General features: G+C 36.3%; 2 protein-coding genes and 1 long non-coding RNA gene across 44 annotated transcripts; 1 reads left to right on the top strand and 2 right to left on the bottom strand.

Moving 5' to 3' along the window:
• Nucleotides 1-3,082: 3,082 nt before the first annotated feature.
• Nucleotides 3,083-5,876, bottom strand: LOC148853338 (magnesium-chelatase subunit ChlI, chloroplastic-like). The gene is made up of 3 exons (XM_088983223.1): nt 5,618-5,876; nt 4,853-4,968; nt 3,083-4,404 (listed from the first exon to the last, which is right to left on the bottom strand). The coding sequence occupies exons 1-3, from the start codon at nt 5,721-5,723 to the stop codon at nt 3,352-3,354; spliced, it is 1,275 nt and encodes a 424-aa protein (XP_088839349.1). The 5' UTR covers nt 5,724-5,876; the 3' UTR covers nt 3,083-3,351.
• A 4,272-nt stretch (nt 5,877-10,148) lies between these two features.
• Nucleotides 10,149-27,729, bottom strand: LOC148853336 (cytoplasmic dynein 2 light intermediate chain). 42 transcript variants are annotated; one of them, XM_088983885.1, is made up of 10 exons: nt 27,337-27,618; nt 27,083-27,193; nt 25,658-25,765; nt 24,956-25,000; nt 23,838-23,927; nt 21,636-21,727; nt 17,483-17,569; nt 14,494-14,759; nt 12,883-13,071; nt 10,149-10,633 (listed from the first exon to the last, which is right to left on the bottom strand). In XM_088983885.1, the coding sequence occupies exons 8-10, from the start codon at nt 14,734-14,736 to the stop codon at nt 10,553-10,555; spliced, it is 513 nt and encodes a 170-aa protein (XP_088840011.1). In that variant the 5' UTR covers nt 14,737-14,759; nt 17,483-17,569; nt 21,636-21,727; nt 23,838-23,927; nt 24,956-25,000; nt 25,658-25,765; nt 27,083-27,193; nt 27,337-27,618; the 3' UTR covers nt 10,149-10,552. The 42 variants fall into 42 exon arrangements, 40 of the variants coding, with proteins under 40 accessions (XP_088840011.1, XP_088840012.1, XP_088840002.1 ...); XM_088983886.1 differs by having other exon boundaries at nt 21,636-21,724; XM_088983876.1 differs by lacking the exon at nt 23,838-23,927 and having other exon boundaries at nt 21,636-21,724; nt 27,337-27,621.
• On the top strand, nt 19,581-20,816 carry LOC148853337 (uncharacterized). Its single transcript, XR_016112807.1, has 2 exons — nt 19,581-20,056; nt 20,190-20,816. It is a non-coding gene; the product is annotated as an uncharacterized LOC148853337 (long non-coding RNA).
• Nucleotides 27,730-27,852: the final 123 nt, after the last annotated feature.

The raw sequence follows: 27,852 nt of genomic DNA, 5'->3' as shown, positions 1-27,852 counted from the left end.
TTCTCTTAGCAAGAACAGTCCCAACCGGAAGGGCCTTGGATAAACATCTTCATATGAATGTGATAACCGTGGGGGTAAATACTTACAAGTCCATAGTTTATTTCACAAATGAAACCTAACACCAGTTATAGAACTCGAGCCTTGTTGATTGAGGAGTTCCGCATAGACTGATTTGGGATGTGAATTGAATTGTACAAATTTTCCAAAAATAAAAACAACGTAATTATCTTCCTGCTATAATATATGAATATATATTAGAATTGTCTAAAAAGAAGAAGGTCAAGAAAATCATAGATACGGGTACCCATTCCCTTGCTGTTGAGCTTCTGTTTTAATAAAAGAATTAATGGGTCGGTCGTTTGTGTTATTGCTTTATAAATTTTTTATATTCATCGCAGCCCTCTTGAGTCTTGATATAGCATCACCTACGAGAAAATTGGCTTATAAACATACTTTCTGTAGCATTGGGCCTATCGGCCCTCACCTCTTAACCAGCAATTTTTTCTGAAAAGATAGGTTAGAGCTTGAACAAAGGTGTTTTCCTTTTCCTTTCTTTTATTGTGGGGATCCAGACATCCATTAGGGATGATCTCATTTTCTTATTTAATGCGGGGTCAGGTATAGGTAAGGTTCAAAGTATCGATACGTATTGGCTGATATGTATCGTTTCGGGACCCTTCCGATACACCCCTACAGTGAGTGTATCAGGAGTCTGACCGGTTCAGGGGGTGGAGGAGCCCTAAACCGGCCTCCCTGAACTGGTTGTGAAAAAAATAAAAAATAAAAAAACACAACAAAAAGCAGTATCGATTCACCCGATACGCCCCTACCGGCATATCGGGCATATCGATATTTTGAACCTTGAGTATAGGCAACCACTAAGGTGGTGTTCAGCCTCACACTGTTTTGTTCTTTTACCACTGTGAGCATAATCAGCAAAGCAAGTAGGCAACACCCTCCCGATTGTGCAACGTTTTTTTATAGATATAGACTAATAAGGAATTTGAAGTGTTTTAGGTTTATTATAATTAGTGTTGCAATTAAAATATGACTAGAATGCTGATATGACAAGTTACTTAAATGGATAAGAAATGCTTGGAGATACTAAGATGGTCTATTGTAGAGAAAGACCATAAAGTTGAATCCATATATTAGGGACAAGGCTTGTTGAGTTCACTAGAGCTTACATGGGATTCTTTGCAAGGACATGAAAGAAACACCATTTTGGCCTTTTCATTTGAAATCTTGTATCGCTTAAAAATCTTTTTCGACCAAAAAAGAAAAAGCAAAAACCAAGTGTTCTCTGAGAAGTACGATTGCTGTTGAACAATATAAAATTCATTGTTTATAACGATAACAAGACAGGAGTGCTTTGCAACTTCAATCATATCATCCAAAATTACCATATTTCCTTCTGTTACTAGTGAGTAGTTGCAACCTCCATTTCCTGAAGAATGTGTGAGCATTCCCAACTCTTAAATGCCTATTAAAGAGTTCATCACTCCAGTCTTGTCTGTAGTTTGTTCTGTTGATTTCTTCCTTTTTGGAGGCATTAATCATAGTGGTTAGTGCCTTTGGAACAGGAAGTAAATTTCAGTATCTTTTGATGTATTATGCAGATAATATGTGTTGCCCTGAATCCAACGCATATTCGGTTGTGTATTCTAATTTGTTTCCTGTTAGTCAACAAGATCCACTAAAACCCGTGTTGAGTGCTAATTCATTCCATAAAATCACAGCTCTGTAAAATAGAAACTGGAAAAAAAAAGATTTAAATTGTACCTACAATATAACATCTGACAAGGGGATAAATTCCCATTTCATGTCCATTCTCGTATCTGAAGTGGGCGGCAACATAGAATTCACAGGCTATGGAGGTATAACCGTGTAAATGGTTTGGCTCAAATGCTAGTCTTCTATCAATGATGATGATGAATGTTACAAACCACTCTAAAATGGTTATCCTTCTTAATTATACAAAATTGTAGATTGTTGTATAAACGAACCAGAAAGAATCAACCAATCAAGTGGCCATATATTTAACGCATCAGATATCACTACTGTTTCTTCCTGGTACATAAATATGAACTTAGTGTGCTTCAGGCAGGGAAATATAAAGCATTGATGGCTTCAAACAGCTTGAACATGTTAAAACAAGCAGCATATACCAAGGTGCAGCTGACAATCAACCTTTCTGGAATAGTAATAGCCACCCAAACAAAAACATAAACTTAGATAATGGCCATGAATTCCCAATCATCACTGTTTTTTCCTGGAATGTCAATATGGACTCAGGGGTGCTTCAGGGTAAGGAGATATACAGGGTTGGCATCTCCATACAGCATCAACCTCTTGCTGCCAATCCCTAAAGAAACCTGAGCTGCTGATTCCATTGGGCTTATTCCTCTTTCTTCAACAGGTCTAATTTAGATTGCTGAAAACCATGTGTTTTGTGCCTTACAATTATGTTAGATATACAGCAGCCTTTATGTTTCGTTTTTCATGCTTTTACTATGTCATCTTTGAGCATAGAAAGTTAAAATCAACCCATCTACGATTTCGTTTTTCCCATCTAGTCACATATGCTCAGTTACTGGTTCAGCGGGGATGATTGACACAAACATCCCAAGTTCAATGCTTTCTTCTTTCTAGCTTATCTAGTTTCCCCTCATACATTAATCTTCAATTATTTCCTCTTTAGATTGAATGTGACCATTGTTTTTGACTTATTTCCCTTGTTTCTATTGATCTTTAAATACATCAAATATTCAAAGTTTTTCCAAGCCTAGATTATGTTCTTTAATCTTTTTTTTTTCCTGTTTCTAATAAAATGTTCTAGATCTTCCTGGAAGTACAAAAAATAAAATTCTCACAATATGTGTCCCCATGAATAAAAAAGCATGAATAAAATTACACATTTATACATGGTGTTTTTGTATTTGGATCACAGACTTGACACAGCAAAAGAAAAAAAAAAATTGAAAACATTAATTGGGTTAGAATTCACAGTTAAGGATCCTGCAACCACTGACATTTTGCATCATAGTAGCAAAAGCTGGAAATAAACACAAGACAGAACTAATTACCAAAAAAAAAACAGAAGATAAAATATACATTCAGATGCTTAGAATTCTTCCATGTAATATGAGTTCTATCTTTGCTCAAAAGCATTGGCAAAATTAACTTAAACATAACATCGATGGTAATGTTAATCTATACCTCTACTTGCAAAATCTGGAATTGAGATCACAGGAAATGGAGGAAAAACAAAAAAGAAGTGACAATAGAAGCAAAAAGGGAAAAAATGTCCTGCAAAAACTTACAAGAAAGAGGGATACCTAGTTAACTCCCTCAACTAAACACCTCATAGAATTTCTCAATGACCAGTAATCCAGAGTCAATTGACTCTAATGGATCCTTCCGAAGACGATGTCTTAAGCAGTTGGGAATAACAGTGGCAATATCCTCAGGAGCTACTTTATCCCTCCCCTTCAGTGCAGCCAAAGCTCTTGCAGCCCTGTTTGTCACAATATCACCTCTCAATCCATCAACATTCAGCTCAGCACAGACCTTAGAGATCTTCACCCGAAGATCATGATCAATCTGAACAAAAGAAAGATAACTCCTGGCTGAGGCAATTTGTTGTTGGAGCTTCTCCTGCTCTGCCTTGTAGGATTCACGGAATTCCTTAGGATTTCGGTCAAACCTTGACCTCTCCTCCACGATCTTAACTCTGAGCTCCGCATCCTTCACAGTTCCCACCTGTGCATGCATACCAAACCGGTCAAGAAGCTGTGGCCTGAGCTCACCTTCTTCAGGATTTCCAGAACCAATCAGAATAAAACGAGCTGGATGTGAAATGGATATCCCTTCTCGCTCAACCGTGTTCCATCCAGATGCAGCAGAGTCCAGCAGCACATCCACTAAGTGGTCATCCAAAAGGTTAACTTCATCCACATAAAGAATACCTCTATTAGCTTTAGCAAGAAGACCAGGCTCAAATGCTTTGACACCCTCAGTGAGGGCCTTCTCAATATCAATAGTTCCACAGACCCTATCCTCAGTAGCACCTAGGGGCAAATCCACCATGGTAATTTTGGTTGTCAGGACAGGGAGCTTCTCTCCTTCAAAGATCTTCTCTCTGACTTCCATTGCCATTAATTCTGGGTCATCTGGATCAGAGTTAAAGGGGTCCCCAGCAACCACTTTGATCTCAGGAAGCAAATCCACCAAAGACCTCACCGTGGTGGATTTCCCAGTGCCACGGTCACCCATGATCATGACACCTCCAATCTTGGGATCAATCACATTTAGTAAAAGGCACAATTTCATCTCATCTTGCCCTACTATAGCAGAAAAGGGGTACACTGGCCTCTGACTTTCCTTTGATGCGAGCTTCTGAACCTGAAAAGTGACATGGCTAAAAGATTTACTACTAATTCTCTCAAATTTAGCTTTAGACATTTCCCTCAGAGCAATTAGTGTTTAACTGATCAATCTCAGCCTATTTCCCAGTTCATCCAGAAACAGAGTTGGGATCTGCCGCACTTTTTTCCCGGCACTTATCCTGCACACCCATTGAGTCTATGATAGGCATCCCATTAAACATGTATAAATAACCATACACGTGAGACCACAATGTAATGGCACACTTGTCACAGATTGAATGGAAGTCCATAGACAAAAAGTGCAGCAGATCTAACTCTATAAACTTTGTGATTCCCGAATTCCGGATAGGATTCAAGCTACCCGATTAAACTTGCATTTTATGAAATTAATATTACGTTTAACTGATTTAACTGAAAACAAAACACGAGAGTGAAAGAAGAAAAGCCAAGATACGGAATACAACCTGTTCTGTGGAACTAATTTCTGTGGCTATATTTGTAACTGCAGCGTGGACCTGAGATCTTCCCTTCTTGAGGGGAATTCTGATCCCTTCATAAAATTTCCTCCCATAAATCTGGCCTGCAAGTATAGATCAACGAATTGTGCATTAAATAACTATTATAATAATAAAACAAACAGTAATAGTAACAACAGGAAGAATGGTTAGCTTCTTCTCGCCTAAAGTATACTAAATCCCGGCTGTCTTCATCGTCATAAAACCGAGGAATTAAGCAAACCAAAGCAATGAAGACGAAATGGATGGAACTCATCCATGTCGAAATTCAAGAATCTAAAAGAAATTAAAAAGAATGGAAAGCTAAGCTTTCAAGAATATCGAGGGATGGACTGTTTATTGTTATTATCCATTTACTAATTTGCTTTCTTTTCTAAGGGGAACGGAGGAGTAAGGATTATGCGTTCCAGAAATTTGAGAATGCAAAAGAAAATAGAAAGAAATTTGAAATTTTGATACTTAACTAGGTCAAACTTGATGAATCATCCGTGATGTTAGAATCTGAGAAAATAAACTAAACAAAAATGGGAAAATTTTAAGCTAGCAAATGCATTGGAAAACACTGTGAAAGACTTACCCATGTACAAAAACCTAAGAATGAAAAAAAAAAAAGAAAAAGAAAAAGGAAACGACAACAACAACAACACAGGAAAGAAAGATGGACAGGTAGACTGATAGGAACAGGAGAGTTTTGATGCTTGTTCCCTAACGTACCTGTAGCAGCAGAAGAGAGGCAAGAAAACGAAGGTTTTGAAGAGTGAGAAGTGGGGAGCCGAGAGGCCAAGATGGAGGCAGAAGTGGCTCCGAACAATGCCGCCATGTCCAACTGCGTCAGAGACTTCCCTCTGTTTGTGTGTGTCCCAACTTTCTCATGGAATGGAGGAGGTCGTTTGGATAAGCTTTTCAATCTATATCCATGTAACCACTTGTTGACAAGCCTTGAAGATACTCGGCCGGTTTATCATCAAGGTACGATTTTCAATCTCTCTCTATAACATTTTAAATATATTTTTTTAATATTGAAAAATGACAAAATTCTCATATTTCTTAATTTAAAATATTTTATGTTGTAAATTTATTTTTTTTAATAATACCATTGTAAAATTTTAAATTTAAATTTAATTTTTTAAGCTTAAATATTTTAAATCAATTGACCAAACCGAAAATCAGCTCAAACCGATACAATCTGAGTTGGTTGATTTTCACTAATGGTTAACGACCCTTGAACACTCCTAATTTCAACTAAATTAATAGTGTAATCTCTAATAAATAACAATAGTTTAATCTCCAATAATTACTAAAAATTTATAGCTAAATACACAATTATTGAAAATAAGTTTATAATGAAAATACAATAAATAACTAATAAAAATACAATAAATATATTAAATTTGTCTATAAATAGTGTAATGTCAAATAATAGTTTAATCACTAATAAATATTATTCAATAAATTATAATAAAAATGCATAATTACTAAAAATATAATTTATAATAAAATACAATAAGTACAATAAATTAAATTTAAAATGTTAAATAACAGTAGTTCAATCTCAAATAATTATTGAAAATATTTTGTTAAATAACAAAACAAAATAGATTTATACATTATTATTGAAAATACATTTATCAAAAAATGCAATAAATAATTACTAAAAATACAATAAATATTAATTTATTATATATAAATATATAATAAATATAGACTAAGATTTTAAAATTATTATTAGTAAATATTAATTTTTTGAAAGTTATTTTCTATAATTATTAATTGATATAAGTGAAATTAGTTTTTCACAACATTATTTATTTATTTAAATAATATCATTATTTAAAAATTTTAAATTATTTATTGAATTTAATAATCTGTACTATTATTACATAATTTCGTTGTTTTTACTATTTAAAATTTAGTTATGTTAAATATTTAGTTATTTAAATGTTTAAATAATATGTAAAATATTTAAAATTTTTGTTATTTGACTTTTATTTATTTTAAAGTTATTACATAATATTAAGTATTTTTTTATATAATTATTTAGTTGTTTTTAATATTTTGTTATTTAAGATATTTAGTTATTGAAATATTTAAATCTATTTTGTTTTCAATGTTAAACTTTTATTATTTGAATAACATTTAAATTTAATAATCCATAATTTATATTGTTAGTACATAATTTCAACATGAATTTTGTAATTTAAGAGAAAGTTGGGGATAATTTAAGAGGAAGTTGGGAATAGCGGTGCTAGTTGACTAGTCCTCTAGACATTAAAAAAACCAAATTCCTATTTCTTTATCTATTGATTTTTAGAGATAATTTAGCCTATATTGCTTCCTTATTGATTTAATGGGTAATTATTTAGAATTAAAAAAAACAAAAATTCAATAAAAAATAGAAAATTAGGAAGAGGTATTTAGAGCAAGAAAAGACATGATGATGTGGAAAATCTTGCTTTAAATATATAAAATAGATAAATAGATTGTTTAAAAATAAACTCCTAAACTTACCTTATGATTAAGCCTCGTCGTTATTTTTTACTTTTAAGAACAAGAACCTCAATTTTCAGATACGTGGCAAAAATGTTTGGGCAGCAATGAAGAAAAACAGTCAACATCCTCAACTGTCAATCCTACGCACTAAGAATTTGGATTTGCTTCAGTTCACTACATCACAGCTGTGCATTGGGAACATCACCTGTGAATAATAAAATACACGTATTGAAGATATTCTGATATTCTCAAGTCAAATGCATGGCTGAATGCATTGAGGTTGGTGAAAAGAGCACTGTGTGAGGAGCAAATCCCGTATCACACGCCAAGATATGTTGCCCATAAAAAGATGGCAGGCCCACCGCCCACTTCGTAAGTTCGAATCCCTTTCTAAGTTGTAGCTTCGATTGGATTGAACTAAGCAAGGTTAAAATTTTAACAACGTATACATATCTGCGGGTCACCCTATGCAAAATACAGGTGTTTGGGGACTTCAGATCTCCTGTTCACGAGAACCCTGTTCACCCCCCGTGAATTAGTAACATCTCCCCCTGCATTATACTATGCAGAGGATGAGATGTTCTCCATGTGTGGCTGTGACAAACGTGGGCAGGGTTCTCGTGAGCAAGAGATCCAGGCTCTTGTTTGGGGGAGTTTGTGGGTACGAGATCCAAGTTTAACCGTTGAATTTGAGGTTATCTTTCTTTTTTTTTTTTTTTGAAAATGCCCGAAGGTTGATCCATTCAACAATTACTCAGTTACATCAGATTCCAAAGAAAGAATAAAAAAAGTAGGTGCCACAGACCAAGAGTGCGCTGAATTACAAGACAAAGCATGTTTAACAAGTCTATGGGCAACCCGATTACAAATCCAAGGAGCAAAAGTAACTGAATAGTCTTGAAGGTGGGATATGAATCTCTTGCAATCCATAAGAAGAGTGTAGATACTCCATGGAGGTGTAAGGGTATCCTCCAACAAGAGATTAATCAAAAGTTGTGCATCACCTTCAATTACAACAAAAGAAATACCAAGAGAAGAGGCAAAACGAAAGCTTTTCAAAAGAGCTAAGGCTTCACTGAAGAGTGCAGGCTGAAGTGCTATCGGAATAGCATGTGCAAAAAGAAATGATCCATTATCATCCCGAATAATAATACCAATGCCAGATTTATCAGTAGTAGTGGCACCATCGAAATTGATTTTCACACTACCTATATAGGTAAGGTAGGGTTGCCTTACCTACCTATATAGGGAAGCTCCTATTCAAAGAAACATTCTCATTAGGTACCACTAAAGAGTGATGAATAACATCATAATGCAACTGCCAATCCACACGGGCCTCTTCTATAATGAATTTTGGGTATTGGTGTTGATGATTGAATATGAGGGCATTCCGAGCAAGTTAAATGTGCTAAAAGATATTGAAGTACTAACCACAAAACAAACCATAAGATTGACCGTTACTCAAATCAAAAGAAATCCATTCAGCAATCCATTCTGATAAGCTACTCTCCGAGTATGAATCAGGCCTAAAGCTTATATAGGAACCAAACCAAACCAATCAAAAAAATTGGCAATGTAGAAATAAATGATCCATTGTCTCTGTAGCCGATTCACACAAAGGACATGTCATTGCAGAAATGAAGAATTTTATGGAGTTTATTTCTAGTGGGTAAAGCATTTTGGAGCAACCTCCAAGTGAAGAGGAGTAATTTAGGACTGACATTCTTAGGCTCCATAATTGATGCCAAGTAATGTTAGAAGCCAAAAATTGCTATCTTGAAGAAATGGGATGCATAAACGTTATAAGCTTGTAACCTGATGCTGTAGTATAGCGTCCATGAGGTGTCAGCTTCCAAACTAGTTTGTCTGGCATTGTGTTAGCCTGTAAAGGAAGTCGAATGGAAACAATAGAATGAGCAGTAAGTGAATCAAAGGAAACTGCAATCTGATTATTGTGCCAAGTTATAGAGAAGTGCTCAATAAACTCTGCAACTTTAATGTTGTGTTGGCTTGGTGTGGGAGCCAAGGTAGAGGGAATAACCCCAATTGATAGCCAAGGGTCGTGCATTGCATCAATAGTCCACCCATCCCCAATAAGCCAATGGCAACCTTGGCACAAGATATCTCTCAGCTTTAAAATGCCTCGCCAAATGTACAACCGGGAGGGCAATAGTGGTACAAACCAGAAATTTTCAGTCTTGATATATTTTGTCCCTAACACCTTCACCCAAAAAGCTGATGGATTGGAAAGGAAGCGCCAACCAAGTTTGAGAATCAGGGCTCCATTAAGAGCTGATGCATCATGGAAACCAAGTCCTCCCTCATCTTTTGATCTCAAGAACGTATCCCAAGAACGCATATGAAGACTATGCTTATCTGAGTCAGACCACCAAAAATTCCTACAAATATTATTAAGATAAGTACAAATAACTTTAGGTAAGAGATAAAACTGCATGATGTACCGAGGTAAACTTGTAGAATGGATTTGATTAAAGTTGTGCAACTTGCAAGGCTCAAAGTGTGTTTCTTCCAAGAACTAAGTTTGGACTTCAATCTATCGATCAAATAATTCCATTCAGCAGTTTTTGATCAAACCAAAAATAGTGAGCCTCCAAGATATTTCTTTGTACGGTTCATAATATTCACAGCAAAACGATTGGCCAGTTGAATTCGCACTCATCGGTGAGTATTAGGACTAAAGAAAATTGTTGATTTTGAAAAATTAACTTCCTGACCAGACTTTTTGCAAGAGTCATTTAAAAGACGAAGAGTAGTCGTAGTTTCACGAAGTGTACAACGACCACACAATAAACTAGTAGAAATAAGGTCAATTTCATGACCTCAAAAACCAATAACCTGATACAGATATAACTGTCAAAAATGAATCGGTAAATCTCACCGACAGGACAGGTATCTAATGCCTAAAATTAACTCCATTGGGCAGTATATATATAATTACATGTGATGTCTCAAATGACAATCTTCCAGATTACAGTGAATGAACAGATGATTTTCCATTCCACCGGTTAAATACTTAAATCATTATGCCACTGGCTCAACCTCCTTAATATCTTTCCCAACCCGGACTTTGAAAAAGGGCTTTCAAAATTCATCGAGGGGAACCATTTTACAAAATGTAAAACAGAACTTAACCATGGGTCATTTGGCACTCCTTACAGTTTCTTCAGCCCTGGTGAATGCATCAGTGAGCACGTCAATGGTCCAATCCTTCACATCTTCCTGCATCTCAAAATCATTTTATATCTATTACAAAAAAAAATCATTTTATATCTTTATAACCAATAACATCAGAATAAAGTCATAATCATATTGATACTAATCAGTTAGCTTTGTTCATGAAAATAGAAAGAACATGAATCATCTGCACTCAGAAACAATATTGGAAAAAACGGGGAAAAGAAAATCGAAAAAGAGAAGAAAACAGAAGGCTAAAGTTATAGCTAAGCATCAATAGTTAACTAGATGCAATAAATGTTTTCATATTCTCTCATGATTTCACGTGATCTAGGATATTTTCTGTTTCGTCTTTGTTGAGAAAAGATGCCATATCCATATTGCGGGGGGCACAACCCATTTATAAAATCTAGAGATATGTACAGTCAAACTGAAAAAAAAAAAAACAAAAAAAATGCTGGACTCCAAATGCCTTTATGCAACTGAACTCTAAGCCATGGAGCTCTTTAACATAGATGATCAAGAGAAGTAAATTTTCAATATTTACTTGCACTACGTTGAGAAGACAGTATTTTCCTTAAAAGATATAATTATAAATTCCTTCCACAACCTCCAACAATATGCAGAAGTAATTGGGATTCCAGAATACATGGTCCTTTCCATCTCTTCCTTCTAAACAGAACTAACAAAAGACGGGTTGTCTCATAATTGCAAAAACATTCATTGATTATAATCCATTTGGAGATTGGGCAAGAACTTCCAGTCTAACTTAAAATTTAATATGCCCTGCTGGTGGCTAATGCTATATAGTAATTCTTTGCATCTGATAATTGTGTATACAGATTGATGTCACACACTTGAGAATAAAGCCAAGAATGTAAATTCTCTACATCATGTGTAAATTATTCTTCAGACGTAACCTTCACAAAAAGGGCAACATAAAAAGCTCTCCTGACACGTGGAATGAGATGTTGCAGGGATAGCTTCAAAGATCATGGGCAACAAAGTTTTTCTACTGTGATTAAGTTGGATGAGAGCATTTTAGTGCCAACTGTTTACCAGGCACAGGCAGAGAATCATGGAATTTTTGCTACTTCGTAAACTAAGTTTTAAAAAGAAAGAATTGAAGCTTTAATCTTTGGCTTTTTTCCCCCACAAAGTGGCCACTTTCAGACTCAAGCTCACTTTATCATGCTTGTCAGGCCTGAGATTTTACCATTACATCAAGCAATGGCCCCTAGTATATTCAAGTATTCTAAATGCAGGAATATCTCAATCTCACCTTAGATGGATATGCAGCATCTGGTGTACTACTCTTACAAGGGACTGAGGTAATACCATCCTCAAAGGCTCTATTTGTTAGCTTGTCAGCACAATGCAAGTTAGATTCTCATCAGAAGTCGCACCAAGGAAATCTTCCCAATTGAATGCATAAAAAACAAAGCAAAGGCTAAGGCTATAAATAGCATGTAGGATGTGAGAGAATTTCATCTTCTTATTGGAAGTACTAGGGCCTTTTCCATCTTTTTCATTGTGGTATTTCAATCAAATTGAGAGAGCTTGTTAATTGTACTATTGCCCTGTTTGTGAAGGCTTAAGCTTTGCTTGAGTTGCTTTAGCTGAGCTGCTTTGAAGAAGCCACCAAAAGAAACTTCATGGGAGAGCCAATGTACGCAGCTGAAAAATAATCAGTTTCAGCTCTCCAGATTTTTCACCAAACATCTTATAGTCTTGCTGAGTACGTCCCATCCCACACAAGAGCATCAATGTTCAAGCCCTCCCAAACAGGCACTATATTGTGATCATGAACATTTGTATCTTGAAAGCTTATGAAGTCTTCTTTCTAAAATAGTGGATGGTGATGCTTTAGTTTATAAGCATCTTTGTTTAACATCCCCATTCTGTAATTGCATTGATCATATCTTAACTATAAGGTGATCAGGCTAAATGCAAACAATACACTGACAGAACAAAAACTGAGGTCCTGGAACACCAACAAACAAAGATGCACTAGCTCATGAAGCACCATGCTTAATGATCCAATAGGTAAAACACTAAGGATTCCACTCTCAGTGTTGGCTATGTGAAAAGTCACTTTAAAAAGACATTCATGAATATGCTTCACATGAAGGAGCTTTCTGAACTATGGAAAGTAGCTAAGATGATCATTAGAGTTGATATATTTTATCAGAATCAGCATGCCAATATATATATATATATATATATATATATATATATATATATATATATATATTGCATAGTAAATGCAGTAACAACAGAATCATGTGCCTCACCAAATGTAATGGTTCACCGGTTCTTAAGCGTGCATTTGGGCGGGCAAGTTTGGATTCGAAGGGAGTCCTTGGCCTCACTTCTTGGATTTCATCCCATTCTTCACGACTAAGCATCCTAACAGTACCCTGACCTGCAGGAGCATTCCGTATCTTGCGCTCGATCCTCTCTTGGGATTTGGATTCATCATACTGTCAACACAATCATACCACACATACTAATAAATAATCACAAAAGTCAAAACTCAAGTAGCATGACTAATTCATGTTCATGCTGCAAGCAAAGCAAAAATAGAAATGAAAGAGGTGGTCGCAAGAAATAACATGAAATAACATGAAGCTTCAACCTCCACCACTACTTTTTGCATCATGCATGCAAGTAGTTCAGACGCCAGACTTTGAATAGTTGGGAAATCCCAGAAGTCTTAAAACCATAATACCACCAACTCACAAATTGAATCAGAGACGACAAAGAAAATCAAATCATCAATCTTCCAGAACAAGTTAGTAATCTTCAAGATTGAACACATTGAATATGCAGTCCAGATATCCCCCAAAAGCATACATGTATGGAACAGGATGAGGACACACCAGGAAAAGTTTTTTTTTCTTTTTTGGAAAAGGTAAAGTAATATTTATTGAGAATGAAATACACACAAGAGGCTGAGATCAGTCCCAAAACAGGCTAACTGATCTATTCAGCAATTACACAAGCCATCAAGATAAAGAAAATAATACATCTGACACTACAGTTTCTAAAATCTGCCGTCACAGACAACCAAGAAATCAGCTTGCCCACTAACTTCTGGGTTAAGTCCTCCAGACTTAGAAACTTGTTACTGAACACCCTTCTATTCTTCTCGGTTCAGATACACCAAATTACAGTACTTGGAATCATCTTCCATAAAGTCTTCTTTTTCTTTCTCAAGCCCAAGATATGCCAGCAGCATAACAGCTCTTTTACCGTCCTCGGCATCACCCAACAAACCTTCAAGGAGTTGAGGAAGTGGCACACCAGGCAAAGGTCAAATTACAATTTAAACTACTACATTATTTGTAATAATCTAGATCTTTACTCTTCCAACATGTGTTCCATAAGAAAACCATTTTATCATTTTCTTTTTGAAAGGGTAAAGTGTTGAACATATCACCAATGAAAAGAATATTCACAAGCCTTGCGGGTCCAGTTCAAAAAGTGGATGCAGCAATGCGAAGCATAGGCATAATTCACAAAGCAGTTGCACCCTTAAAACCCTAGCTAAATCAGTCATACAATTTTACCTGCATTTCTAAACAAACCCCCAAGCAGAAAACCCCTTGTATTTTCACCGATTCCCTCTTGAACTAAGGTTATGACTGTTCTATGGCCTACAGCATGGGCCGGGCTCGGGTTTGGCTTTTGCCAAATTTTCAATGGGACCCGACCTGAAGCCCAAGCCTGACACAGTGTAAGTCAGGCCCGAAGCCCGGCCCGTGAACAGGTCAGACTACGGGCAAGCAGCTTAAACTTTAGAGCTAGAATGAAGTGTGTGAACAATATCGATGGCACAACACAAACAGATTCAACTTTATGGTATAGAATCCAATTTTCTTTAACAGTTCAAATTGTCATACCATCATGAGGACCTTAGCAAAGAGAGCAACAGCCACAGCAGTGAGAACCATTGGCATGGTCAGTGTGTCAAGAAAAGCCTTTGACTCTGGGACATAGACAATGAATTCGTCCTTAGGATTCTTCTTCTTCCTCATCTTCTGCATTTTGGCCACTTTTGTCTTCAGGGTTTCACTAGGGCCGTCCTGAGACCATGTATGAACCAGTCTCCAGGATCGGAATGGCATACGGAAGATCCCATACATTGCAGATTATCGGAACCAGCTTGCTGTTGTAAAGAAAACAAAATAAATGAATAAATATTAAAAGAAAAATCCTTTCAAAAATAAACACAAGAAAATTATTAACAGTATAGTCTGCAAATTATGTATGAAATTACAAATAATACCACATTAGCAGTGCATGGACAGAATTTGGTCCTCTCTATCAAAAGGAAAGAAGAAAAAAAATGTCTCTAATTAGCCAAGTACGGCAAATACAGGTTTACATAGGAGACAGTTTTCCTTTCATTTACAGAAAATACTTTTAGAACTATCTGATCAATTCTCTAAGCTCCACAATCAAGATTGACTAGTGATGTCACTCTGTAATCAGTTAATCAAGCTGTTCTCAAGTCTTCACCAAGCTCAATCAACTTATTGAAGGATTTTCTTATTATCTATTGCACAACATCCATGCTTTGGACAGCTGTCCATTTACTCATGTTTTATGTTAATTGTGCAAGTTTGGCGGATGTCCCATTAGTTACTCCTTTTATTTTATTTTAGGCCCTTTATATTCTTTTTTAATCCTGATCCTTCCATCGACTCTCCCTCTTTTCCCTTTTTTACGCTTTGGTTTCTGCATTTTATTCAACTGAGCCATTTATTTTGTTGCTTCTTGCAGTTTGCCAAACATGATTAGAAACTTGCTATATGGTTGAGCAGAAAGTTGAACACAGAACTCTTTTTTGTTTCCTTTAGGCTGTGTTTGATTTGATATAAAATAGGAGAGAAGAGAAAGTTGAGGGAAACTAATTAAGGAATTTCACAAATTTTGTTAAGAATTCTCTTAACTTTCTCTAGCCTATTAGAGTCTAAAACCTTCCTTTCTCCACTACATACTGTAGATGAATTTGAGTATTCCTTTTGAATTCGTAGATAATCCCTACTATGCTCTGCCCTTCAGATAAAATTCTTGAAATGTTTTTTTTTAAACATCCCACATTCCATAATTCCATTCGGATCATTATAGGTGAGAAATAATCTGTGACCAAGTGATCTAGCAAAATTCCACTGATGGGTCAGATTTATTATTAGGTCATAGAACCAATAAAGTATTTAAAATTCTCCAAGAGAAGCTTACATGGTCTAAGATTTTCAATATGAGAGCCAGAAAATGGCTCACTTAATGGCTGAAGTGTTGGAGCTGCCACTCATCATGGAGAAGCGATGGCAGTGATGAGACTCTCAACATTGAAACTGAAAACTACTTTGATTTGTAATGAGTACAACGCTAAGAAGAAGCTATCTAGGTAAGTTGGGAAAAAAGAGAGGGAAGGTGTTAGGCACCCCTCTCTCTTTCCTATATAGATGCCAATTCCAAAGTTTTGGTTTGAGCAAAAGGATGAGATCCAAGAAATCCAAGGGAGATTATTGCACATGAACTAGAAACACCTCAGCTTAAATGATGCTTAACCAATAAGGGAGCTAAACTATCTAATGTACTTGCATATGTGAGAGACTAATGAAAAAGACATCCCTTATGAGAGCGACAAATGTGATGCATAACTTAAATACAATTTGAATAAATGAGGTGACTGTGCTGTCACTTGTCAATATAATAAGCTTAATGATTCAAGAAACCGAGGTAATTCTAGAGCAACTAAGGTAAACATCTACTTTAATGCAGCACTTGGCATTGCTCCAACAATCAATAATTCAAATAACAATATCTACTTCATTTAAGAAAAGGAGGAATTGAAGGTTCTTACAAGATGCTCAAAAAGGATATTCGCATTATTTCCAGACATCATTTGGCATTAAAAATGTTCTGAATCTCCAAATGAACATCTATTTCATTAGAGGGATCAAAAGTTGAAGACTTGAAAGATAAATCTAATATTTTGGACATCATAAGTTAATAATTGAAAACCTGCTTGAGAAATCTGGAAAATTATCACCAAAGAACCATTCTAAAACTGATAGCTGAGTAAATCTAAAAGAATTGAAAAGAAATCTTCTATGAATTCAATAACTTAACATGTTATTGTTTATTTTTTCAGAGATGCTAAAGGTTTTTTTTTGTTTTTTTTTTTTTTTGATAAGTGAGATGCTAAAAGGCTGGGTTCAGCAATGAAGCACATTGAAGCCACTATTCTCTAGTTGTGCTTGCTTTCAGGTAGAGTCCAGGCTTACATTAGCCACGGAGAGGGAGAGGCTCAAATTTTCTGAAACATGTTAGAAGCTACAAATTCATGCCAGAGTGTAAAATATTTGACTCATACAAAAATTAATACAAACACCGAGGGGCGGAGGCTGTTTCTGTCGAGCCAAAGCAAGACTAAGAGCAGCCACCACCTTACAGAGACGCAGGATACCAAGAAGAAACAAAAGAGAAATTAGCAAAAACACCCCTTTGTAAGAACTATACAGAGAGGGATCGGGTTGCACCAATTTGTTCAAGCTCTTCTTCCCACCTATGAAGGGGAAAGCGCTGACTAAAAGGTGAACCCCCTCCTTACATTTCAGTCAGAGCAACAATCAAACAATACATATGTAAGAGCTTAACCGAATACGAAGAAAGGTTTGGGCATCGTTAATCTGCTCAATGCATCCCTGGTTGGACCCAACGAGGGTGGTGTTACCGGGGTCCGCCCCCCAACCCTCTCACCTCTCTTGGGACCAACTTCGACTCATTGTTAGAAGGATAGCAGCATGGATGAAGCCCTAACCTTTCTGTCTTTTCAATCAGAACAGGAAGCCCATAAAGAAACCCGAAAACAGCACTTACCTGCGTGTGGAAGAACTGTAGGGAGCATTCCTTGAAGCTGGATTTGTTCGGAATCCGACTGCAATGGTGCCGACCAAGTGAGGCGCTCTGCAATTCAAAGGACTAGCCCTTATGTGAAATACGAAGGGGATGAAAATGAGGAAAGAGGAGAAGTGGAAGGTGAAACGAAGAGTCGAGGAATGCAGAGGCGAGAAGGAGGGGAATTCGTCGGAACCGAACCGGTTCAATTACAGCAATGGCCGATGTTCCGGCCTTTGACCCTCAAAGGTCCGTTTGGTTCGCGGGAATAAGGGTTTAAAGTCGGAATTGGAATCTAACCGTTTGATCGGGCGAAATGAAATTACCAATTTGAGAGATTGAATAGACGTCTTTACGGGCCGGGCTCGATCAAGCAAACATGCTCGGTAGACCTGTTTATGGGCCGGGCCGGGCTTTCACTCTGCATTAACTAAGGCCCAAGCCCGAGCCTGATCCGACCATCGGGCCTACAACTTGGGCCTGAGCCCGACCCTCATAAAAAGCCCGAATCCCAGGCTTGGGCCGGAGCTCAAAGTATATAACTCATGCTGTTGCTGAAACGACTGAATAGACAGAGAGAAATTATAAAGAAAAAAATAAAAAACATATTTATTATAATATATATATATATATTATAATAAATACTATACCTTTTATATTATATAAATGAGTTGGGCCGGGCTTTTTTTGACAAACCCCAAGCCCGGCCTGACACACAATCAAGCTTGGTGTTTTGGGCCCGCAGGCCTAATGACATGTCCAAGCCCAATCGGGGGCACGGGCTGGGCCGTCAGGCTACCCAGCCCATTAACAGGTCAAATGCTTGGGACTAGTTGACGAGTGTAAGTTTCAGTTAAAACTGCAGCTTGGGCCGGGTTGGCCCTAACCCAACCCGACAAGTGGGTTGGGTCAAGTTGATCTTGGGTTAGGGTTAGGATTGAAATTTATGAGCCCAACTTTACTTCGGGTTGGGTTAGGTACTTAGGTTTGACCCCTCAGGCAATCCAAACACGACTTTATAATACATATCATATATAAATATATTATATATGATATATCATACATTGATTTGTTTAGATGCATGATAGTTGTATAGCCCCCACCATATATTATCATTTATTTTTTTTAAAGATAATCACTTCACTTAATGCTAATTGGAAATACTAAAACTTTAATAACATATTTTATGTTTTTTGAATATTTTATTCTTTATCTCCTCTCAATTGTTTGTCACCCATAACTTGTTGCCCATAATTCCATAAAAGAACTATTATAAGTCATAACTCATAATAAATTATAGTCATCTCAAACACTTTTTTTTCTAAATTTTATATTTAAAAAACCAATAAAAACATCAACAAACAAATACTAATAAAACATAGGATTAATACATGTAGTGAAAATTGAGTTAAGATTTGAGATTAAGAAGTTCTACGTGATTATAAGGGATGGGAAGAAGGTTGGGTTGGGCCTAACCCGAGCCCAGCCTAACCTGAAGTTGATTTTGGGTTGGGTTACGGTTGAAAGAATTTAGTTAGGGTTGGGGGTTTAGAACTTAGGGTTGAGCTAAGAGCCTAGGATTAGCCCCAACCCGACCTAACTCGGCTCAACTTGTAGCCTTAGTTTCAGTGGTGTTGTGGTTTATTTGGTAGGCATGTAATAATCTCCTATTCCAAGAGAAAAAGTTTGATCCACATAGCGTCCTTATTCACGCTCATGCTCAAGCATATTTTAGAATTTTTTTTTTTTTCAAAACTTGGAGCCAAGGTTCTGAAAACCGACCCGAAAACAGAACCAGACAGGGGACCCGTTTTCAGTTTGCTGGTTCAACCGTTCGGGTCGAATGGTTCTACCTGTAATGTCATAAAATAAATTTAAAACTAAAAACAATTATAAATAATATAAATTAAATAAAATACAGAAAAAATCATAAAAAATACGGAAAAAATCATATCTTATATCTAACTATATTCTTATAACGGCTGGGATGCGTGGGTTTTTTCTACTTGATGTGTGTTGCTTTTAACTGCCAACACGTGTCCCTCCTCCATTTCTCTCTCGGCTCACCCTTTCTCTCATTGCCTTTCTCCCGGCTCCCCTCGTCCACCTGCCCGAGGATCGACTCTCTCTCTCTCTTCATACTTACAAGTCTATCTCTCTCTCGTACGCCTAAACTAACCAATCGCCTGACTCTCTCTCTCTTCAGACTTACAAAGACTTTAAATACCACCTCTGTCTCTAGACTTCACCCGAGGAGAAACTTGCCTCCCAAGACTCTCTCTTCCCTTTCTTATTCCCCTCATTTTCTTTCCTCTCATTCGGTTCGTCTTCTCGAGATTTTCACATTTTTTCTCTTCCATGTTCCCATTGTCTTTCCCTCTCTCTTCACAGACCTCAAAGGTCTCGGACTGACCCGCTTATTCAATGAGAATGGGCGTATCTCAACGTTCAACCTTTCATACAGGATGGGGGCTTAGGGGTTTGGGAGGGGGTTATATCTGTAACCCATTACCAAGAAAAGCTCCCAATGCCCTTGTCTGTAGAAGTTTCAAACAGGTATCATTAATTTTTTTATTGTTGTTTTGTGGTATCAATCAATGCTTCTTTCTTTGTTTTCTTCTATATTTTGATCGTTGTAATTCAAACGAAAAATTTTGACTTTCAATTTCTCGATTGTTGGCCTACTCAGATTTTCACCATTGCCTCATCTTCAACATTTCTCGATCGTTGGCCTTCATAGGCTTTCACCATTGCCTTATCTTCAACATTTCTCGATCGTTGGCCTTCATAGGCTTTCACCATTGCCTTATCTTCAATATTCCCATCGCTACCGAATCTCGAGGTCCAGTCTCTCTCTCTCTCTCTCTCTCTCTCTCTCTCTCTTTAGGGTTTTCTACTTTACCTGTGTTCAGTTATTCTCAGACCTCTTTTCGGATGATAAGGACATGGATCATTGCTGAGACCATCTGGCTTTCTCTCTCGTGAGAAATTTCTGTTGCTTGGAAGCCTTAACCAGCAATCATAGTAGTTTTTCCTCTCTCTTCTCTGCCTTTCTCTCGGTGAGAACCCTAAAATGGTTTCCTTTAGTTCTATTATTTATTTATTGTGATGTCAATTAAAGTTTCTTCGCTTTCTTTCTATTTCTTTTATTTTCTTTGACATGTAAGCTTTTGTTTTCTTGGTCTATACATTTCCAATCTGATGTAACAATGATTCATTGAGTACATAATTTCCCTTTGGAAGTACATTGATACCAGGTTTTTGTTTTTTTAGAATTATTCTTAATCTGTTAATTGAGACTTCCACTTTCCTTGGTTATTTGTTGTGTGCAAGAATTAAAGTATCAGAATAATATAACTACGTCGAAAAATACATATAAATTTTATAAATATATTAATAATATTATTTTTAAGATCAAAATACCAAACCAAAATCAAATCGATTTAATTAACCAAACTTTCAATATAATTTTAATCAAATTTTCAGTTTTTCTTGCTCACCCTTAACTAACAGGGGGCCATAACCTTGCATAAGCAATATACTTTGTGTGGGGTGAATGAGTTGTATTGCTATGATGTGTCTTAGCAATTTCCAAACTAGAATCCTATTGTTTGATATATTCATGCTTTACATTTCCAGGGATTGGGTCCCAACCAAGTGAGGTATGTTGATGCTTGCTACTTGTAGATTATTTGCATTATGAATAATGATTGCATTTCTACAGGGCCATGTTAATTAGAAAAGTTGTGCATGAACATTATTTTTGTAATAAAAGAAATTAATTAATTTTATAATCACATATATTACTCTTTTTTCTTCATTTTTTACTCTTCCAGCACGGGCGCCCCTCCCTAAAAGTAAATTAAAACAATCTAAATATAAAAAAATACAAAAATATAGAAAAAATATAGAAATTTTCAAAAATATAGAAAAAACACAGCAAAATGCAAAACATACAGAAAAAAATTAGATTTGAGACAGCATGAATCATATGTCCAATAGAATATTCTGTGCTTATTTTCTGCAATTAAATTATTGCGAGTGGGTTGTATTGCATATGATCTTTCAAATAGCACTACTTGAATTCAAAAAAAAAAATTGTAAAATAGCACTATTTTGTATAAAAAAAAATCACCTTCTCTGGTAATGATGGTGTGCTGATGTTGGGCTTACAGAGAGGAAAAAACGCTGGTCGCCGCTGCAAAAACCGCCGGTCGCCGTTTTCTGCTGCAAAAGCAACCGATCACCGCTAATTAAGTAAAATAACAAACCGCCCGCTGCTTATAAGAAAAATATAAAAAGTTAAAAAACCGATCGGTGGCTGCCACAAAAACAACCGGTCACCGCTGAAAGAAAAATATAAAAACAACCACCTGCCGCTTCTAAGAAAAATATAAAAAATTAAAAACTAGCGGTGGCCGCTGCAAATCTTTGCTGCTCAACCGCCGATCATCGGTCACCGTGAATCGCCGTGAGTCGCCGTCGCGCTGTTGTCGGAGGTGAGCACCTGAGCGGCTGATACTGAGAATGGGAAGGGGGCAGGGAAGAACGAAAATGCAAGCCCGCAAAGGTTTTTCGAGATTCCGGATCTGCTACCCACTACCCAAAATTTACACCCACAAAACACCGCCGTCGTGTATTGGGAACATCTCCTGAAAAGGGAGCTATTCTGTTTGTTCGAACCCTCGCCTGGTTACTTGGAGTTGGGACGTGGGCGTAATTTTCTTCCCTATTTTTTCTTTTTTTATGTTTTTAATGGGTTTGTAGCAAATATGGGCATCTTTTTGCCCTGAATATCAATAAAAAGATAAATAATTTTATAAAATAACAAAAATAAAATAACTTATCAGCGGGTTGACCCATTACCCAACCCAATCCATTTTTTTCCGAATTGAATCGGGTCATGTCATTATGAAATTCGGATAGCTAATATATGAGACCCCAACTCTATTTTTTCAGTTGTGTTGAATTGGATTCACGAATTGGGTCAACTTTTTGCTCTAAATCTAATAAGCAGGCCCCTTCGACTTCAAGCGCCTCTAAATAGGTCATAGGATAAACCACCCCTTAAATTAATATGATTAGAATATTATAAAAATAATAATTTATACATAATACATAAAACAAATATTTTGCCTCGGTATTTGATTGATCATATATTAAATTAATTTATATCTTTACCCTCATTTGTAAACTAATTATATTAAGTTGATTGTCTTGATTTTAGTGCAAATAATATAAAGATTAAATTTGATTACGCGGTCCCTTGCAATAATATGGCTAAGGTATGGACCTACAGCTAGAAACATTCAGAAAATCAACATGACCTGATAAAATATAACATCACATTTTGAATCAATGGATATATATGGCAGAATAAACCAGCTCAGGAAGCCTTAAAACTAAAAAGCATCCATATCAGACCACCTCAAGAATGGCATCTTGATGGGCTATTTTCTTTCATCCTTATATTACATAATAATGACTGCAACCAAAGCCTGGGACCCGAATTGGATCCATCACAGTTATCATTCATAAGGGGTGTGTGAGAGAGAGAGAGGAGGGCCCTTAATTGTTGAATTAATTTTGAGTTTTCATCAGTTTCATTTTCTAGGAAGCTTCTAGTATGCTTATCTTTGGCTTCATTGATTTGCTGTTGTCAAAAGGTCTCATGATCCTGCGTGGGTCCTCTTCCGTTGTCAGTGAGTCCTCCCTAGGAATTAGCTTTATTATTAATGACTAATGTACTTTTAAGTCATTGACTTGCAATAGTTTATACAAAGTTTCGTACTCCTCTCATAGTCTTCCTTGTACAAGATAGAGGAGAGACAGAATGGAAGTAATTCTCGGTTAGGAACTGATGGCATTGTTTTTTTTGTTTTCATGATTTTTGTTTGTTTCTTTTATTCTTATTTTTTGGGGGTCAATTTTTATCATGAAGTAAGGTAATACACAGTCACACAGTGGCCAAAAAGGAAACTAAAAGGTAAAAAAAAAAAAAGTGTTTAAATTGTAGCTCAAGACTGACAATGGAGGCACTCTTTTTCTCAATTGGTCTGAGGCTCACTTTAGGTCGAGACTTGGGCCCGTTTGGGAGGGCTGAACCTGACTTAGCTGCTTTCTCTGAGCCACTTTGAACAAGCTATTTAAAGAAACATTATTGGAAAGCCTTTTTTCCTTTTTCCTGTTTTTGGATTTGCTCCCTGAAAGCCCTCCAAAAAGGCACTTTATTAATAAGCAAAGGCTAAGCTAAAAGCTAGTGCAGCTCATAACGGCGCTGGAAAGTTTAACATAGTCAAAGCCAACAGGTATTAATATCAGGGAACCCTGCCCATACCTGGTGAAGTTAAATATTTGGTTTCTATGTATGCAGGCAAGTGTACTTCGATGGCATGGTGACTGTGGTGAGCCAGCAGCAGATCAAATTCTGATATTTGGCACCCTGTAGTCAGATTCTGTAGAACTTGGGCATCCATATTTAATAAAATTAATTGTCGTGTAATTGGCTTGACTTAAGGATTTTTCTCTGTAGAGGGAAATAAGTGTTTTTAATCCCAAATCCTCTAGAGGTTTGAAGGGATATTCTCAAGGAGAACCAAATCCTCTAGAGGTCTGAAGGGTTTTTACTCTCAATTATCTTAATGTATTTCCTAAAGCAGCTTTCTAATTGATTTGAAATTGGGATTTTCCAACTCACACAGCACTGAGCTTATTAGTCATGGTGTACGACTTAGGCCCAACTCTATCTATAAACCACATGTACAAAGGACCAGTTAAGTCCCATCAAATATTTATTTCCCTTCCCTTTGTGTGGTCTTTAAAATTGAATGATGCTCTCACAAGAAAGAATTAGAGTATATGTACTCTTACAATTGCCTTCAATTCACCAGTTAAGGCCCAACTCTATCTATAACTTGTAAGAGTATTCATTAGATTCCAACCATGAGATTAAAATACACAAAAAAACAAAATAAAACCCAAATTGGAAAAGATAGTATCATCTTCAGAGAGCTTAACAGTGAAGAGTTGTTTATTTCTTTTTCATTTTGATGGGTCAGCTATGAAACCACCTACTTCTTCACTGAACCTACAGATAGACACCCTACTCAACCCACCAGCATTGTGGTTGGACACAATTCTGATATTTGGCAATCAAATCAGGAAATGGCCAACAGATTGGAATTCTATTAATGCGCCATTAGATTGCTATGTTTTTTGACATGGCAATTTCTTATGTCAGTTTGACTGATTGGACAGTCCTGATCCTATAAACATCAAACATGTGGCAAGTTATGGCAATTTCTTTCTTTTTTTTTTATCAAGGTTTTCTCTTGACATGTGACAGTCCTGATCCTCTAAACATCCTCTAGCACAGGTTCTCTTTATACAGGGGTTCTATTGTATTTGGTTTTTGGATATTAATGAATTAATTTACCTTACAGTATCAAGATTTACCTTACAGTTCCTCTAGCACAGCTGCACAGGTCCTCTAGCACAGAACTAAAAGGCAAACCATATAAGTAATTTAGATCAGCCAATTCAACCAGATAAAAGGGCCATGGTTATTCATAAAAAAAAAATAAAAGGGCCATGGTTGGCATTTGTCTACCCTCTTTTTCAGCAAAACAAGTGCCACCTATTACTATTATATAAATTACATTTGCACTTTCTCAAACATAAACAGATCATTGGGTATCAAATTACAAGTAAAAAATTTGAAACAAACAACGATAATGTATGAAATGTTAAATGAATACATACATACATATGTTATTATATATTATAAACATTAATAAATATATTATTTATAATTAGGTTTAATACGTTTTGTGGTGTGGTCTGGTTTCTAAACTTCAAAAAACCAATCTGAACTAGTAAATTTATGGCCCAAGGAATTATCAGACCAGATAAAAGGGCCTGCATTATCTTCTCTTTTTCTTCTATTTCAGAAGAAATTTTACCAACCCCCCAAAAAAACAGAAAAGGAAGAAGAACAAAGCTTTCAGTTTTGTTAAAGGCTTACAATTGGTTGTTCTATTATATGTTTTTGCAGGTAATTTGCAGGTAATCAAAGAAAGAAATTCTTTCAAGATCTAAGTGTGATTTCTATAAACCAAAAGAAATGAAAGAGACAATTAATCATTGAAAACAACTTACCTGGAAGCAATGAGTAAGTTTGGAAATAAGGGGATATTGCTCCAGATCAAAGAAGTTCTGTAGCACTTCTGGTGACACCAGACCAAGATCCAGTCCTTGCTGAAGGTCCTGGGTAGCATATCACCAAAAAAATAAGTCATCTTTTCTGCTAAGAAGAGTATCTTCTGAGAAAAGAAAGATATCTCTTTAATGGATGCATCAATTACATTCATAATTTGCCCCATCTGCATAATCTTTTAATTCTAAATAAAAAATAAAGGAAATACAACAATTAGCATTTTGTCTCCAATACATGTTTGAGTGGATAAAAATAATTAGTATTGTATGGTAAGCAGAGGTTTGGACAATCAAATAACCAATTAAACCTTAAAATGGATGCAGCATAAATAAGAACATTGAAATGGATGACTGATAGGCATGACTAAAGGCGATAGGATTAGAAAGAGAGCTCTAGCAGGTAAGTTCTACTTGAATGTATTTGGATTTTTTGTGTGCAAGTATGGTGGGGATCTTGCATGTATAACCTTTTGGTTATACTCTAGAAAATCCATGATGGTCGAAGCCTTTGCTGCTAAAGAGACCCTGAAAGTCCCATTCCAAGCCCATGGCAGTAGCAAGTTCAAGACTGTGAGTCTCAAATTCAAAGCAGTTGAGCCCAGAACAAGGATCACATTTTACAGTGGGTTCTATCACACAAAGCTTCATGACTATGGCACCTTTGTGGGCCTGTCCTGGATCGTGTTAGGGTTTTTCCTGTCTCTTAATTTTCGGTTGTATAATCACCATGTTGCCAAGCTACAGTCTACAGAAAGATCCAACTATAATTTTGAATCATAGCTAATGTAACAGTCATACTTAATCATACTTGTTGAAATTTTGGTTCTAGTAAGTGTTGGTGGAGATACCTTTGATATCAAGGATTGATGCCTTTGATATCAAGGATTTCAGTGGTAGAGTTCAATTCTATGCTTGAGCATTCAATTTATTGGAAATTTATTGAATCAGCATATTTTGGGAAAATCAGATAAATACAGGGAAAAATCAGCATATTTTGGAAATTTATTAAAATCTTCTTTTTTGACTTTTTAAGTTCTTAATTATTTGGTACCATTTTTTGTTGTGAAGCAAAACTTGTCTTTGAAGAAAAAGAGAATGCACAAATATTGCTATTGATACAAGTTCTGGAAAGGGAGCAACGGTATTCTTCCAATTCCAAATTAAGGGGGATTAAACCTCTTCTCTCTCCCATTGGAACCCTCCATTATTTTATATTGATTTGTGCATTAAATAATTAATTAGGAGGGTATTTCCTAAAAAACAGTTCGATACACCATGTTTGAGCAGATCTGGTAGAAGCTACTTCCTAAAAAATAACGCAGAAGCTACTTCTAAAAAACAACGCAGAAGTTACTTCCTACAAAATACCTATTTCAAGGTGCAGAGATCCAAAAGTTAGTGTGAACTTTTACAGGGACCGATATCATTGATCCAAACTACTACAGTGTGAACTGAAAGCTATCAATGATTCTGCAGAAGCTTCATCACCAGAGATCAGAGATCGTGGAGAACAGCAGAAGAGGATAAGAAAACCAGAGATCAGAAATAAAAACATTATTGATTTTACAGGGACCGGTAAAGCTACTACAATGTAGAGAGACTACGATGATGAAGAGATTTACCGGAATCAACGTGGACGATGGACGGCGACGAGAAGGATCTCTAAAAGACGGTGAGAAACTGCCGTAAACCCCAGTGAAAATCTTGTGAATATCGCCGCTGTGATGGCCGGAGAACAGGGGTGAAAAATCCTTAGAAAACGGACGCCGACGAGAAGAAAGGAGGGGAGGAAGCTGAGAGTTCGATTTCGATGCTTCTCAGTTCAATTGCTGGGGCAGAGGGTTCGAACTCAGTCTAATTTTTGTCAAAATGTCGGGAAGCTGAGAAGCCCGAATTGAAAAGTTGGCTAGGAGCTTCTCAAATCTAGACTATTTTGGTCTTTTTAGGATCTTTTTTTGGCGTCTGTCATTTGGTCTATTAGCCTTTTAGTAACCAAACAAAAAAGACTACTTTTGGTCTATCGAATTTTTAAACAAGGATCTTTTAAGAAGATTTGTCAAACAGGACCTATATGATAAAATGCATCTTTATACATATAGTATAATTGATATGTTTATATATTAAGTGTTGATATGTCA

The sequence above is a fragment of the Nelumbo lutea genome, chromosome 4 (genome assembly GCF_056320005.1).
Source record: "Nelumbo lutea isolate HS-2025 chromosome 4, American lotus-T2T, whole genome shotgun sequence".
NCBI lineage: Eukaryota > Viridiplantae > Streptophyta > Magnoliopsida > Proteales > Nelumbonaceae > Nelumbo > Nelumbo lutea.
This window is presented reverse-complemented; position numbering and strand designations above follow the sequence as displayed.

Coding starts and splice junctions, on each gene's coding strand:
- LOC148853336 (XM_088983881.1), bottom strand. CDS start 14,736: ATGTATGGGATCTTCCGTATGCCATTCCGATCCTGGAGACTGGTTCAT. Junction 13,072..14,493: donor TTGCTAAGGTCCTCATGATG/GTATGACAATTT, acceptor TTGTGTTGACAG/TATGATGAATCCAAATCCCA. Junction 10,634..12,882: donor CCGGTGAACCATTACATTTG/GTGAGGCACATG, acceptor TTTGAGATGCAG/GAAGATGTGAAGGATTGGAC.
- LOC148853338 (XM_088983223.1), bottom strand. CDS start 5,723: ATGGCGGCATTGTTCGGAGCCACTTCTGCCTCCATCTTGGCCTCTCGG. Junction 4,969..5,617: donor CCTCTCTTCTGCTGCTACAG/GTACGTTAGGGA, acceptor CTATACTTGCAG/GCCAGATTTATGGGAGGAAA. Junction 4,405..4,852: donor AAATTAGTTCCACAGAACAG/GTTGTATTCCGT, acceptor GTCACTTTTCAG/GTTCAGAAGCTCGCATCAAA.